A 15,684-nucleotide genomic window follows, 5' to 3' on the forward strand; every position below is an offset into this window, starting at 1 on the left:
ACTTGAACGGTTTAAGCATGTGTTGAGTGTTTTTCTTGCTGAGGCCTTCTGTCCTCGATCGCCTGTTTGTTAAATTCTTAATTTCCTTTCTCTGTACTTGAAAAAAAAAAAGTGTACAGATAATGTTAACGTGCAGCATCATCTTTTCTGTGAACTAATATAAGTCACTAATACAGTTTTGGGGAGAGAACGTTTATGTCATCTCAGCATGATTTTCTAGCCACTGTTTAGCTTATTTGCTGTCTCTTACTGACCTTTTGTTCCTCTGAGAACTGCACTTGAAGCAGGTCTGATTATTTGTCTTAATGCTGTTTGTAATCCTGTTATCATTTCTTCTCCCCAGCTCCTTTCCTTGCCTTGATAATGTGTGTTCAGGTTTGGGGTACTGCCAGACCTTTCCCTGAAACGACACATTTTCTTTTTATTCCTCTCTCCGTTCGTAGCCTTCAGTTTTTAGATCATTATTGGTTGACTTATTTGTACTCCTTTTACTACCATCATGCCACAGGGACATCTGTAGCTCAGTAGACGTTAGTGCGTGGGCCAGATGCAAAGCCAGTGAGCTACTGAAGTCTCGCTGAAGCGGGACACGGCTCTGAGGAGGACGCAAGGAGTGTGGTTGGACAGATAGGCAGATGCCCCCGTTCCTCTCTTTCTGTCTCAGCCTCGAGCAGAGCGTAAACAGGAACTTGAGGATGTTCCTCCGTTGAGTTGCTCAACTGCAGGCGTTGTGTGCGGACTTCTCCCCGCCAAACTCCTGAAAACGTTGCCTGTAGGGCTCTTTCCTGTGTTTTTAATTTTCTGTACCACACATCGGGTTTTGTCGTCTGCTAGTTCATGTGAGGGCGAGCTCTGATTTGTGCCTGGTTGTGATAAATGGAGAAGTTTTAGAGTTTTTTTCCTCTTGGAGAAATTAAGCTTAAATTCAGTTGCGTGACTAAACCCATCTTTCTCTGAAGACTTCATTCTCACTTAATTTGATAGGATTTTGTGTCGATTTTAAAAAGTGAAAGCTGAGAATACTTACAGAGAGTTATTCCTGTTACAGAAGGATAAAAATTCGACTTTTCTGTTTCATGTCCTTTCCACCCTCAATTATCAAATTTCCATCAGATTTACAGTTTAGTATAAAATATTACTTATAATCAATAAAGCACTGAATAGCCTTGGTTCCTTGATATAGAAAATTGGTCTTGTATCATGAACATTCAACTTCAAACTACTCTGTTCTGTTGCCAAACTTGGCTGTGTTGCAAGAAGCTGCCGCAAAATTTATCACTGACAGGTACGATAGCTATTACAAATACTACATTGTGCTAATGAGAGATTCATGCATTAAAATGAACAAGCTAAAAAAATAAATAAAACCGATTCTATTTTTGTGCAAATGTTTGATCAGTCTTAGCATATTTTTTGCCGTGGATAGCCTTAGGATAGGTAATATGAAGCAATACTTATGGAAGGTCTCGTATGCACTCATGTAGCCTGTAAAAGCTAGTCCGTGGTGGATTATGTCGTAGGAACTGAGCTTATGAGAGAATCCAGCTTGTGATTTCAGTCCCTGAGCAGACACTGCTGGGTGGACGCTGCTTAATATTGTTTTAATTCGCCTACCGTGTGAGGAGGTGAAGTTCTGTAAGATAGCTTTCCCTCTGACCTGTGAGAACCAGGCTGTCATGTAATCTGTCTTTTGAGTGTTTTATGTGCATGCCCAATATGTAAGATCAAAACCCACTGCAGCAGAATTTGAGGACTACATACATCATGTATGTTTGAAAAAACATACAAATACAAAAATTAAACATAACTTATTCTGGTGACCGGTGGTTCTGTGCCTCGCAGTGCTGGAAAACAATTTTCGGCTTTCACATGGCAAATGGTTCTGCTGATCTGCACTGATTTGTCCACATTTATAGCATACTTTGAAGGTAGTCCAAAATAGCTTGCAGTTGATGACCTCTTGGGCACGTTAAAAGTGATATTTTACTTGACAGGCTCAGAGATATGTTTCAGGGAGTGTAAATACCAGTAGGGTTTCTGTGTCGGTATCATTTGCAGGAAGTGTTGAATCCGGTACCAGCTTACAGTATTTAGTGCTCGTAGGTTGTAATTTGATAAGTTTGATTGATGAGTTTCTTAGAACTTTTTTTTGTATTAGCGGTTAAGAAACTGAAATGAAATACATTTAGGACTGGAAACAGGGGTCGAATAACGTGATTAGCAGTTCTCATGATTTTATTTTGCCCATATTACAGTGTTTAGCAGTTTCTTTTAAAGGCCTATGTTCTGGAATCATCTGAATAAAGCAATAAAAGAAAGGGTTTTTTGTAAACACTGTGTTTACACCCCTGGAAGTTAGAAAAGAAAATCTTGAAAACGTGACTCCCTAAAGCTGAAAACTACAGAAATCAAATAGTTGATGTATTTCAGAAGTTGTATATATGATTATTAGCAATTCTTCTAAGTTTAAAGACACAGACCTGACTGGTAATATTTTCTTTATTTGTGTTTAAAGGTCGATCAAGGTGTACAAGCCCATTTTGGGCTGCTGTAGACAACCAGGCTAAATGGTGTACAAGAACCTTTGTAGCCTCAGAGGATTGCATCTTGTCCTTGTATGTGGTTCCAAGCCATTCTCCAGACATATCCTTCTGAAGAGTCTGGTGTTGCAAACTGCATTACCAAGTCGGATGTCCAGAAGCATCTGAATTAAGTTGCTGCAATACTTACAGTGGAAAATGTTTCCGAAAGAGACCCAAGGATGACGTCTTTCCTCATTTTAGATTTGATTTTATTTGATCTACCTGTAAACAGGATATCAGAGTAAAGACAGTGTCTCTGCAAGGTCTGGTGGAACCAAGTGATAGAAAAGTTGAGGATTATTGGGAGGAAGTGTGTTGTTCAGACCTTGAATTTTATTCTTTCACTGGTTGAGATTGCATTTCTAATTATAAACAGAAATACACATAGAAAAATAAACACTATATACAAATCTATTGCTCTTTAACACTTTAACGCTTGCAGTTGTTGACCATTTTTATAACTGGACAATCTATGGTTTTGTAGGATGCTGAGAAACGAACTCCTCTTCATGTTGCGTCATTCCTGGGGGATGCCGACATCATTGAGCTTCTCATTTTGTCAGGTAAGGTGGTGTCCCTCACTGTTATTAACAGGTAAATTAGCTAATTTTAAAGCTACAAGGAATCCCCAGCAAAGCATGTATGAGTGAGCTTTGGGCAGTGCCTATTTCTGAGTTTCATAGAGCTGGTTGCAGTTCTTGCAAGCTTAGAAAATATATTTAAATTTGATGACACAATTATAAAACATGCACTATGACTGAGCAGAATTAATAAACAAAGCAACTAGTTTTTAAAAACTTCTAAAGCATTCAAACTGACAATATTTGTGGATTCAGAAACTTGCTGAAGTACATGTTTGAAATGTGGGCTCACGTCCTGGAGTACAAGCCAAGAATTCCTGTTAAGCAAAAATTATTATGGAATAATAGCAAAAAAGTTATGAATGTGTTTGAATGAATTGTAAGTGGTATTTACATTAGAAACATGATTCTAAGAGACAGGGAGTTGATTTGGAGAATAGAAACTGTGCAGTAGGATGTATCTAAACAAAAAATCATGATCATGTGACAAAAAGCATGATCAAAATATGTCAGAAGAAAGCATAAAGCAGACATCTTTCAAGAAGTACACATAATTCATGGCAAACTCCTGGATGTGCTTGCAGATTTCAAAGGCAGTGTTTTTCTAAACTGGAGAACTGTAAGGGTAAAGCTTATGGGGGTTTAAGAATGTGGGATTGAAAGGAACCTTGTGGTACAAACGTCTAACCCCTTACTATATGATTGGTTTCACAAATTATTAGACTGCTTCTTCAAACGAGTTGCATATTTTTTTTAGAAAGTTATTTCAGATCTGTCAGTCCTGTGATTGTGAGGCACCTTTTAATTTCCAACCTCAAATGCTAGAATAATTCAGGCTGGAAGGGATTTCTAGGGGTTACCGGATCCAGCCCCCTGCCTAGAGCACCAGCCAATTTCAGAGTTAGATCAGGCTGCTAACGGGCACATGCAGACCACACAAACATATTTCTTTGGATTACCAGCCTAACCACACCTGGAGAAGGCAGAAAATGAGAATTCAGTTTGCTGTAGCTATGTGTTTCTTCTGTACATTTTTGGGCATTTTGAGTTGTCTAATTGCTTAATGAGGATAACTAGTGGGACATACATCATACATCAGATCTTTCTGCTCTAACCCTGATGCCAGCAGAATGATTTAAATGAAGATTCCTCCGCTGACAGGTTATGCTTGGGTGGGTTTTCAATATGCTAAATGCAACCATGATTTTCTTCACTGGCAGGTAAGAGTTAATAAACTTCATCTGTGCATGTGTTCTTGCAGTGTGTGTTGTTTGTCACATACTGTTGTTCCATTGTGGTGTGAGAAGGTTGCAGGAGCAGTATCTTTTTTCAAGTTTTGCAAGTAACAGCACAAGCAATATCCACATAAAGAGAAAGGTGTTCTGCCCATTTCTCCTCTGAATCCCAATAGCATTAAAAAATGTCCTGGTGAACATTCTTGTTTTCTATCACATTCCTAATGAGGCAAGGAGACTTTCTAGTGTTCTTCTGGGATGCTTAGTTCCAGCACCTCACTGCCAAAATGTCATCCACAGGCTATAGGGTTTGTCTGGTCAACAGCATAAAATGCAAGTGATATATCTTGGGTTTTTTTTTATATATCCAAGCGAGTGTGAAAAACTTATAATGTGGGCTTTTAAAAATTGGACTTTGTGTCAGTGGGACTTTGCTGGGGTTCAGTCTGCAGGAACTCTGTGGATCTTTCCCAACTAGCTCAGCACGAGTCAAAATAAATCTTGTGTTGCATATTCTACCTATTCATTGTCCTTTAATCTCTGAAGTATCATTACTCATGATAAGCATCAGTACTTGTATCCAAGAGCAGGTTTGGAGGTTTATGAGGTTTGGAGGAGCAGATTTATGATTTATTATAAACAACTCTTTGTTATTGTGATCTCTCTGTGAACGAGGCTCCAAAGACAACAGCAGCATCTTCCCTTTGCATCACCTCTTCATTCAGTAAACTGTATTAGTAAAAGTGTGTCATAAAAGATTATCTGATCGTAAAATTTAGTTACGTAAGCAGAAAAACTTTGTTGTCTGACTTAAAATGGGAGGGTGTTTTCACAGAGAGAAAGCACAAAAATTCTTGCTGTTGGCGTTAAACAATAATATTCTCAGCATGAGTAGAAGCTCGGAGGAGTAGCAACCCATTGCATTTTGCACAGGGCTCAGGAGAGAAATTAAACGAAATATGCACATTCTGAGATTTGTGGCCCATGAACTTGTGGCAGCAGAAATAAATGTAGTGTCTGTTGAATAAAACTTCTGCCCAGGTGGTTGGAGACAGATCAGAAATGGCTTTCTAGGTAGCCACTGAAATGTTTGGAATTGATACAAGAGAGAAAGTGCCAGATCCCTCAACTGGTATGAATCACCCCGGCCCATTAAATGTCAGAGCTAGGTAGATTTACACCAGCTCAGATGTCTGATCCATAATCATACGGTTCAAACTGGGGAAATGTGGTGTGTGGTTTTGTTTTTCCAGGCTACATGAAAGCAGGGAGCTTTGAGCACTTCTCTTTCACCTGCTTTCTGTCAAGAAGGAGAAGGACCAGGGTAACCATCTCACATAAATGAAGCTCTGTATGATGACACAGTCATGGCTGTGCAAGAACAACTGTCTGGGCAAATACAAGCTCCATTCTCATTTGTGCTGGTGCCTCTCCCCCTCCTGGGCTTTGAGCTGGTGCCCGAGGACATAATGTTTGAGCTCAGTCCCTCACCCCTTGTTCCCCACCAAGGAGCTTGCGATCTTGGCAATATTACCATGCCTTACTATTTCAAAAGGCTCTGAGCTTCTTGGCAAGAATTTTATGCACTGGGGGTGTGCATGCAATATTGACATCCCTCCTTCATAAATTGCACAATAGCTGAGGAAAAGGACAAACCCCAGCATGCTTTGGAAAGGTTCCTAGTAAGCTCTGCCACATGGATTTGGAAGCAAGACCGTCACGTGCACAGCAGGTTCTGGGCCATCCCTGTTGTGTAGGCAGCAGGGGAAGGTGCTGAACACGTATTCAGGGCTTCCTCTTTTATGGCAGGCTAAAGAATAGGCGGGTTGGAGAGGTGGCTTCTCCCTGCGTTTCCCATGGCTTTGAGACTCCTGTCCTTAGGGATTAGGAGTACCCCCTTCGGGTGAAAGTTTGGAGGGTGTCCTGGGACTATCTCCTTTCTCCTTCATGAGTGACCCAGGACCTGTGTGCTCTCACCGGCTGGGACCCCTGGGCCATTTCCCTCCCTAGCAAGTGACCCGGACTTGCCTCCGAGGAGGTCCTGCCTAACCTCCTGTTTCTGCTACGTAGGTGTTCGGTTCCTGTTTCACATCTAGCACGGTGGTGTGTTGCTCTCATGTTGTGCGTCCCAGTTCCATCTATCAGGTGGTGCCGCTCTGTTGTTATATTTTATTCCTGCTGATCTTTACTTTGTATTGTGTGTCTGTGGGGCGGGGGGGGGGGGGGGGGGGGGGGGGGGGCATTTAACTTACATTTTTGTGTGTCTGTTGCTGTGTTTCATAGCAGGAGTTGGTGCACGTTATTAATGTCATTAATAGGTTAAAGAGTAGAGTTTCCTTCCTCCATTGACCATCCCTAATTTCAGAGATTTACACTGCAGAATCTAGATTTATTAGAGACCTGTGGATTTGGCAGATGTGCTGGATGGAAAATTGTACTTTGGTTAGGATAAAGAGATACTAACTTTATTCCTGAAAGCCAGCATCGGGTTGTTTATTTCGGAACTCAAAAGAACAGAGGCAATTTCAGATTTATTTCCTCTTTTGGCAGAAAAATTTGAGAGTGAAAGATGGCAAAGATTACAAAACAGCCATATTAAAGAAGAGTGGATTACAGAAAGTTTCCTCTCTGTTGATTTTATCTGTAACGTTATACGTTATGTTGCGTACTTCAGCCTCACAGAGCAAATCCAACAGCCAAGCCTTTCCTGCAGGCCCACGAGTACGAGCCCTCCCGAGGGCAGAGTGCAGAGGATGGGGCTGAGAAAAGGTTTTTCTCTGGAGAAGGGTTTTTTTAAGTGGATATTTTATGGGGTGGGTGGGTGCTGTGGCTACCTGAAAGGATGTTAAGGGAAATCTTTAAAGCAGCTTATCTTTTCAAGGAAGATTGTACTGTGAAGGACATCATATACACCAATTTGAGTGTGTTATCAGCCCTCTTTGTCCTTATGAATACACAGATTAATTCATGGAGTATTGTAGGAAGTGCACTGAAACATGGTTAAGGTACTTGGTCCAGCGTGAAGAGAGGAACACTGAATTTCTGAGTGACTTTGAGGAAGTGTTGGGGGATGGACTTGAAAATTTAAGCTTCAGGTTTTTGGACACAGCTCATTTTAGGTGCCTTAGCATGTTGTAGAGCACTTAGAGTTGGATTTCTGTGTTACTCAGTGCTTTCAAAGAGCTGTCCCCCAGGCTGTTGCAGGATGGACACTTAAGTTCGTGAAGGGTAGAGGATGCCTTTGAAAACATGAGCATTGCTCCCCAGGTGCCTCTGCTTGATCTCCTTTAAAATGGCAGTATTTTCTGTCCCTGAAGGAGTGCATCAGTGCTGGTGAAGTTTTTTCATTGTCATTAACAGTTGCCTGCAAGGAACTGCTGGGAACCTAAAAGCTGAATTTTGGTGAAGGAAATGGGCAGTACGGAGGGAAACGTTTTGAAACGTCTCTTCAGAAAATGTGCACCTCAGTCAATGGACAACGGCGGCTCCTGTAACAGGCAACAGCTGAATTGTGCAGCTCTTTAAAAACAGAAATCACAAACGTATTCAGCCGATGCATTGCATTAGATATGTGAGAGCAATTTCACTTTGTCACATAAAGAGCCCCAAAGCACAAAGAGGTAAAGGGGTGTGGAAAACAGCTGAGGAAGAAAAGGCTGATAGCATGCTGTGTATGATTTTATTTATACTGGTATTGTTTTGCTTTTGTTATTTTCTTTAGCTGTTTTCTTGGCAACTATTTCAAAGGGTAAGTGGATCAGTGAAAGGCATGAATAGCTACTGACGGAGACACTTCCCTAGGTTTTCTAATCATCTTCGTATTCACCAATGCCACTGGAGTTGTTGAATACTGAGAAATGATATGTTTGTCACACTTTGCTACTCCACACATAAGCCTTTCTGATTTGCAACCATCTGCTTGTAGGAGTTAGTGAATGGGTAGAAATAAACCAAAAGAAACCTTAGTTAAGAACATAAGGCAAAAAACCAAGGCAAATACAAAATAAATTTCTAAACCCGAAAAGAGGTATTTGGTGGCAGTCATTAGGAATTCATCTAGGCAATTTGAACCCCCGAGGCCCTACCAGGACAAATCAGTATAATGGGATGGTGGGGGAGGTTGTTGGTGTCTCTAGAGCCTCGGGCAGTGTAGGCAAAGGGCAGGATCCTAACGTGTATCAACCATAATGGCCTTCTCATGAAGACAAAAGAAGGTAACAGCTTCCTTGATTAGACAGATTCATTAGAAAACTCTTTGAAACTGTTGTCTTTTCTAAATGGTGTTTTTCCAGAGGGCAGGTTGTACCACCAGGTACCAGGTTCTGAGGTGAGTTTGGAGGATTGCCTCTAATTGTTGCAATAGTTATGAAAGTAGCTTTCTTTTTCTTGCAGCCAAAAAATTATATCCCAACTTGTGGAAATATGAAAGAACTTGTTTCTTCTCTGATTATCTAGCACAATTCCCAGTAACCACTGTGATTCAGAGGCAAGCACCTTAATATTCCTGAGAAACAGCTCTCAGAAAGTACTTCTGATTCAGAGAGTGTGATTTATTAATTACAGGCTTTTGTATGCACTTAAGTTATGGTGAAAAATGAAGCTTAAGAATCCCTTTGTTCATGAAGTTCAGAGGCTCATCCAGGCTATGTGCCTGACGCTTGTGCTTCTCTAAAATTTTTCTGCACGTGCTAGTCTTCTCAGACTAGTACTGCTACCTGCAGACCTGAGAGGTATAACGTTTTCAGGTTAAGCCCTTTTTAAAATTGGTTTCTCTAGTCCTTTTCACTAGATTTCCTTTCTGGGGTATCACATCAGTGAATAGCTTTAATATGTCTTTCAAACAAATCTGTTTTCTCACACAAATATGCAGGATCCTTTTTTTTTTTGTCTGCAGGCAGCCAGCACCGCTCTAGTTGTTAAATATTCTTCCTTTACCCTTTATTCTGGCAAGCCACCCCAAACCCATCCTCTTGCACAGCTGTCTTTGTCAGAGTACACATTAGCACTGAACTGCACAGAAGGCAAACGGATAGTCTCCTTCATCCCTCTTCTTCTGATGTTTGCTGAATAACACCCACAGAAGCTGAGGTAGTAAGTGCCCAGTTCCTCAACCTGAGCATTTCTTGGTACTGTTTTCTTGATCCCAGCAAGATCTGCGAAGCAGGGAAGCGGTTATATCTTTTAGTGGTCTGCCTGATGGAGCTGGAAGCAAAAGGTGGTTGCTCAGGCTTGTTCCCTTCATTACGCCTGCAGACAGCAGCAGTGCTCTGAGCAAAGGGTTGCTTTATTTCCCCCAACGGTATCAGTTGATCTAAAAAAAATGCATACACATAGAGATGCCTGTACATACATACATACATATGTAATCCCCTTGCTTCTTTTGTGTCCTGTAAACAAAGCTATTCCTGATAATAATCTGACCTATCCAGTTCCTTTCTTTCCGAATCACGCTTCAGCTCCTATCTATCTGGGATCTGGAAATGCATTTCCAAGGTGAACCGGGTGCCAGGAGAGTCATGGGGAGCGCTGAGAGTACCACATACGGCTCAGCTCTTGTCACTAGGAAACAGCTGGGCAAGGCTGTCAGTGTCCCACCCAAGGCATGGATGTAACCTCTGCTGTTTACTTGCAGGCGCTCGTGTTAATGCCAAGGACAATATGTGGCTGACTCCTCTCCATCGAGCAGTTGCTTCAAGGAGCGAAGTGAGTAAGATTTGATCACCCTACTTTTGCACATAAACTATATGCTGCGGGAGAAAGCAAACCGTCGAGAGGCGTAGTAGGTAGCACAGTGATGCAAACAGGGAAAGCATTTTCTGTGTGCAGGGCCTTTAGCATTGCAGCCGGAGGCCAGCTTTTACGAGTTAGTTATAGCTGCTTTTGAGCCTTAATGTGGTTGATTTTCGCCTTGTGGAATGCTTTATATTACTGTAGCGAGTCATGTTGAGCAACCATCAGCTGGAGTGGGTGACCATGTCTGAAGTGGGATAGAGTGCACAGTGGTCTACAGCGGCCTCATCATCTTCAAGTGGTGAAATAAAGAGGAATAAATCCATATGGATGTGCGCACGCTGTGCGTGTGCCAGAAGGGAGTGGATGCGTATGTGATCCAACACGTATTACCACATAGTTTGTTTTGTTTGCATTTCAAGGCATCCATTAGGTGTTCCGTTAATGCATTTGATTCATGCATAAAGGAGGGTTAGCCCATATTTCTCGTACTTGACAACTAGAAATCTTCTGGCATCACGTTGTGCTTCTTCCGTTGCTATCTCAAAAAGGAGCAGCAATAACTATCAGGAATGCAGCTCAGGCAAGACTGTGTTTTCAACTCCACCATTATTCTTGGCTTTCCATTTTGGACCTCCCTGTATATTTTATCCTCCTAATACTTAGTTAACAGTGAGCCCAACTGCAGACCGAATTGGCTGCTGGGGGTGAGGGGAGGGGTTGTAAAAGAGACAGAGGGTGGCTGTCTTCCAGAGATTGATGGACTCGAATCACCTCCGTAACAGTCCCAGTGCTTGCCAAGCCTGGAGGCAGGAATCCTGGGCTCGCTTCTGAACTCGGGCATTGTTTGGCTGCTGGCTGAGCTTCCCAGCTGCTGGCATCCGCTGAAATCCTCTGAAAGGAATATCTGATAGAGTATGAATGCTGTAATGAGGCAAAATACAAAAAGCCATGTTGGAAAACAAAGGTCAGACTTGAACCTTAAAAAACAGCCACAATCTTTCTGATGTGGGAATTGCAGTGTGCTTGGTTTCTTTTTTTGGATATGTCAGAGTACATGATTTTTATTGTCAGTGACAGTCCTAATAGAAAATGTATGTCTTTCTGTGGGTTTGTGTCTCATCTCTGTCAGCTGAAGGCCAACTGCACAATGAGAAACTGTCTTCCATTGTGCCGGCAGTTCTGGTACCTGAAAGTGAGTACCCAGGTGCAACAGGGAGGCAGCAAGGAAAGGCACCAGCCTTTGATCCCTTTTCGTGGTCTGCCATATATTTTATAAACACACATAGCTTTCTTCTCCTGGTCTTTTTTCTTTGTTATTTATATGATAATTGCTACTTTTGGTAATAATTTTGAAACAAGATTCAGCGCTTTGAGGCTCTTTCAGTGCTGCTTTTACTTTATTATGCAAGCTAACAAATGTGCAGCTTCAATAGAATAGAATACAATTCAATATAATAACTTTCTAATAGAAACTGATAGTGATAGTAGTAGATTGCAGTAGGTGAATTCATAGTTCACATTGATAGCAGGAGATGAATTAATGGTCCAGAAGTTGACCAGTAGGACTTAGTGTGGTTTTTGAAGTTCCTGTGAGCACAGTTACTTTTAGAATGATCACCTACAAATTTTAAGTTCTATTATCAATCTTTTACTATGAAGCTTTAACAGGATTCAGAAGCTGTCTCCATGCACCCTTTTGTAGCTTGATTAAAAGCATGAACACATTTTTACTTAAGTCTTAATGATTTTTCAAGTGAGCTTTAGGGATTTAAATGTTTATTTATAAATCAACAACCCTCAGGTGTGTCTGTGCAGGATTGTTAATGGATGTCTTAGCTTTCAGCCTTATACGCTTTGAAAAAGCAAAGAGATTTCACTCGCATAACTTGGGATAGCTAGAGACACTGAATACAGAGGCTTACACCATAGCTGTGGACTGCACGCACGTGTAGAAATTATGTTAATAAAAAGGGATAGCTCATGCTCTCAAAAGCAATAAAATTAAAACTTCTCCGTAAGGATTTTAACATTTTGATCCCAAATCTGATAGAGCAGCAGATTTGCAGATGTAAATAAAATTGTGTAAATGTTTTTTTAAAAGTCTAAATATTTGTAGCTTAGTCTTTTCAGTCCTTACTATTTACTTCTAGAAATTCTGCTTTAACTTTTTCTTTCCTTCATTAAGAGTCAAAGTGCATGAATTTTCCTACTGACTTCATGTCCCAGCTGGGTAGGTCTCCAGTGAATTACATTTAAATGATTTTAAAAATAGTAGGCCTGTAATTTAAAAAGCAAAGTCCTGTTGAGACATCAACAGTGATATATCATTATTGGTGCTGTAAGAGATGCAATGTCACTAACTGAACAAATCTGTTAGAGGACAGTTGTGAGATGGCTGTGGAAAATGAAATTGCTGAAATCGGTTGAGGACAAAGAACTAATACTCCTAATAATGGCTGTACTGTTGATACAGACCGCAGCCACTCTCCTGGGCCATTCTAGACACAAAAGTGCTATTTAAACACATTTATGTGTTTGTTACTTATTAATAAAATTTTGGCTGGGCTTGCCAGAAAACTTTTCAGTTTATGGAAAAAGAATAAGGTACTATGTAGGACTAGGGGTCTCCCATTTACCAGCTGTGAGCTGTAATTAGCAGACAAGGCTACTTGAATGCTACTGTGTCCCAGTGGTTCCTTTGTGTTTTGTTTGTTTGTGGGGAAAAAAGGAAGAAGAAACAAAATGTAATTTTGTGAGAGGCTTGTTTTTTCATCTGACTTGCTTAATGGCAGATGTACAAGTAGAAACAGAAAAGAACTGATTGTGAATTCTCCAGTGAGACAGTCTCTCAAGAGAGAACAGTACATTTTTCTCACTGGGAAATATTCACTTTTAACCAACAAAATTAACCTTAAAAGATGTTGTTTGGTCTCAGGCTGACAGAATGGATGTTGCAGTGAAGACCCTTGGCCTGTGCTTAGCCCTCGGGGAGGGAAGGAATGCTAATGCTAACTTGGGGACACCAGCATCAACCCTTGCCTGTGATTCTCATGTTTTTGAAAGCTAAAATTTTGTTTTCACATATTCTGTTTTATTTTCTCCTTTTTCCTGTTTATAAATAAAACTTACAGCAATTTGCTATGATTTTACTGTCCAAAATGATGTGCTTTTCATTTTGTAAATAATTTTTGTAACAGTGAGCTCAAATAAGTACATTCATTTCTTCAATGAAAGCACAGTTATGATGACTGAAGGTTAATCAACCATACAGGTTGGGCTCTCTGCGTAGGCAGCTTTGTACATCCTAAAATCAAATCGGGAAATTTTGATTGTGAGGACGCTGCTCTAAATGACAGCAAAGGTGGTGTGTACTCTGGCATGTGAATCAATACCATTTCCCTAGCCTGGGAGGTTGTTTTGATAAATGTTGTTCTCTTTCCCTCCTCCTGGCCACGTCTGATATGCATAAGTAATATGCGTAGGTAATATGAACGAGCTGTCAAGAAGGTGGGCCATGTATTTGTCCAAACTGCTTGGTTATGGATACAGCTGTGTTGCCGTTGCAGGAAGCAGTGCAAGTATTGATTAAGCACTCGGCCGACGTCAATGCTCGGGACAAGAACTGGCAGACACCGTTGCACGTGGCAGCTGCAAACAAGGCAGTGAAGTGTGCGGAAGTCATCATCCCCATGCTGAGCAGCGTCAACGTCTCTGACCGAGGGGGCCGGACGGCATTGCACCATGCAGCTCTGAATGGCCACATTGAGGTGAGTTGTTTAAGAGCGTAATTGATCGTTGGTTTATTTTATTTATTTTCCCAGTTCAGACAGTTGAACCCCGCTGTGGCTGGGTCTAGACTGAGCCCCATATCCCTGACCCCCACGATTCCTATCATTCAGCTGCTTTCCATACTGTGCGACGGGTTTCCTACCTGCAGAAATGAGACAGTGGCTGGAAAGTACCTGTGCAGAGCCAGCATGCAATGAGTCGTGCATATGCAGGCTTGGAGAGCTGGCTGCGCCACTGGCTCTGGCAACTCAAGTGTGTCCTTGGCTCTTTTGGGCTTGACTGCCTGCGAAAATAAGAGTGGCAGAATGGAAAGAAGGGAAGACTGGGGGATTCATTTCATACTGAAGAAACATTCAGCTGTGTGAGATCCAGTCGGTCTGCTTTTCCAATTAGTCTTCTAGAAAATGTGCTTCTGGTTTTTCTACTTATCTTATACAAGCAAACCCTTCTAGTCTAATTACTGTTTCTGTATGAAAAAAACATACTTTTGTAAATAAAGTCCCTATTCAAAGGGTTTTCTAGTGTCTTTAGATGCAGGTGCAAGGATCCTCATTTGCCCATTCCAGACCTGAAGATCTAGGTATGGAATAAAACCCCTTAGACTGGAAGAGTAGGCTTCTGTCAACAAAAGTTGATCGGTTGTACTGTAATTTAAAAGAAGGAAGAGGAAGGGTAGTTCCTGTAAAACGATGATGGTGTTTGGCCCTTAAAATACTGCACTCTAGGAAAGAGAGAGTAATGCTTGAGTCTAACCGTCATAATCTAAAGCTCCTGAGCTTTTAGATAGAGATAGAGTATATCAGAAATGTTAACTGAGTATATGCTGTTACTAGCCAATCTCTGTGGCAAAGCAGTGTACAAGAGGAAGACAATCATCCAGCTCTGTAATTTATGATTTTAGAATGTTTTGCTGAAAAAGACAGTTATTGAATGTGTTTTCCATTCAGTTTCCTTTCCTTTTTGTCCCTGATTTTTCCTATGTTTAATGTTGGATGACTGGCGATGGGGAAAGCAGCTTTTCACCTCTTAGCCATGCTGTCTAAAAGGCCAGCGTCGTGTGCGAGGCTGCCATGGGCACGGGGGAGCTTAATGAAAATCACCGTGGTGTGGCGAGAAATAGACACTCCTTGTTGAAAGATCAAGCAGATTTTAGGGTTTGTTACCTCACGGTCTGGAGGAATCTTGTCCCAATCCACAAGAAAACGCCTTAAATTGGTTTTAGCGGTAAAAACTAAGAGCAGTGTTTCTCTTCCAGGTTGTTTGCCAAGCTGAATTTGAAGCACGCTGGAGTAGCAGCACCCTGCTTGCTCTCAGCCCCCTCCAAGGACACAGAACTTGTCCTGGTTACCTGTGTCCGTCACCGGTCCATGTCATTAATGCACACAGCTTTGAAAAGTATTTGTGTAATTCACGTATTTATCGTTCAAAAGCAGGATTTTGTGATCCCAACCTTATTGTTAGAATGGTTTGTTATAAACTGTCGCGCGTGTGATCTACAGGGTTGGTTTACTTGCTGTTGTTACTTCTAGATGGTGAACTTGCTCTTAGCCAAGGGGGCGAACATCAATGCTTTTGACAAAAAGGACAGAAGAGCTCTTCACTGGGCAGCGTACATGGGTAAGGCCTGGGCTGATGCTCCTTCTTTTTAGTTTCCTATTCACAAACCAACAGCATGTTTTAAAATGGACAAGAGCAGTCCTGGCCATGGAAAGTGGGCGTTGTATTTACCCTGAAGAGAGAAGGGTTCAGCTAATCTAAATACAC

General features: G+C 41.4%; 1 protein-coding gene across 4 annotated transcripts in view; it reads left to right on the forward strand.

Annotated features, from left to right (window-relative positions):
* The window catches only part of ANKRD44 (ankyrin repeat domain 44), a 144,394-nt gene that overhangs the window by 70,677 nt on the left and 58,033 nt on the right, over nt 1-15,684 (forward strand). For all 4 annotated transcript variants that reach the window (XM_075153609.1, XM_075153610.1, XM_075153612.1 and 1 more), the window contains exons 3-6: nt 3,067-3,145; nt 10,031-10,101; nt 13,698-13,898; nt 15,450-15,537. In XM_075153609.1, coding sequence (XP_075009710.1) covers nt 3,067-3,145; nt 10,031-10,101; nt 13,698-13,898; nt 15,450-15,537 — 439 coding nt within the window. The remainder of the gene's footprint in view (nt 1-3,066; nt 3,146-10,030; nt 10,102-13,697; nt 13,899-15,449; nt 15,538-15,684) is intronic.

The sequence above is a fragment of the Calonectris borealis genome, chromosome 6, assembly GCF_964195595.1.
Source record: "Calonectris borealis chromosome 6, bCalBor7.hap1.2, whole genome shotgun sequence".
Classification (NCBI taxonomy): Eukaryota; Metazoa; Chordata; class Aves; order Procellariiformes; family Procellariidae; genus Calonectris; species Calonectris borealis.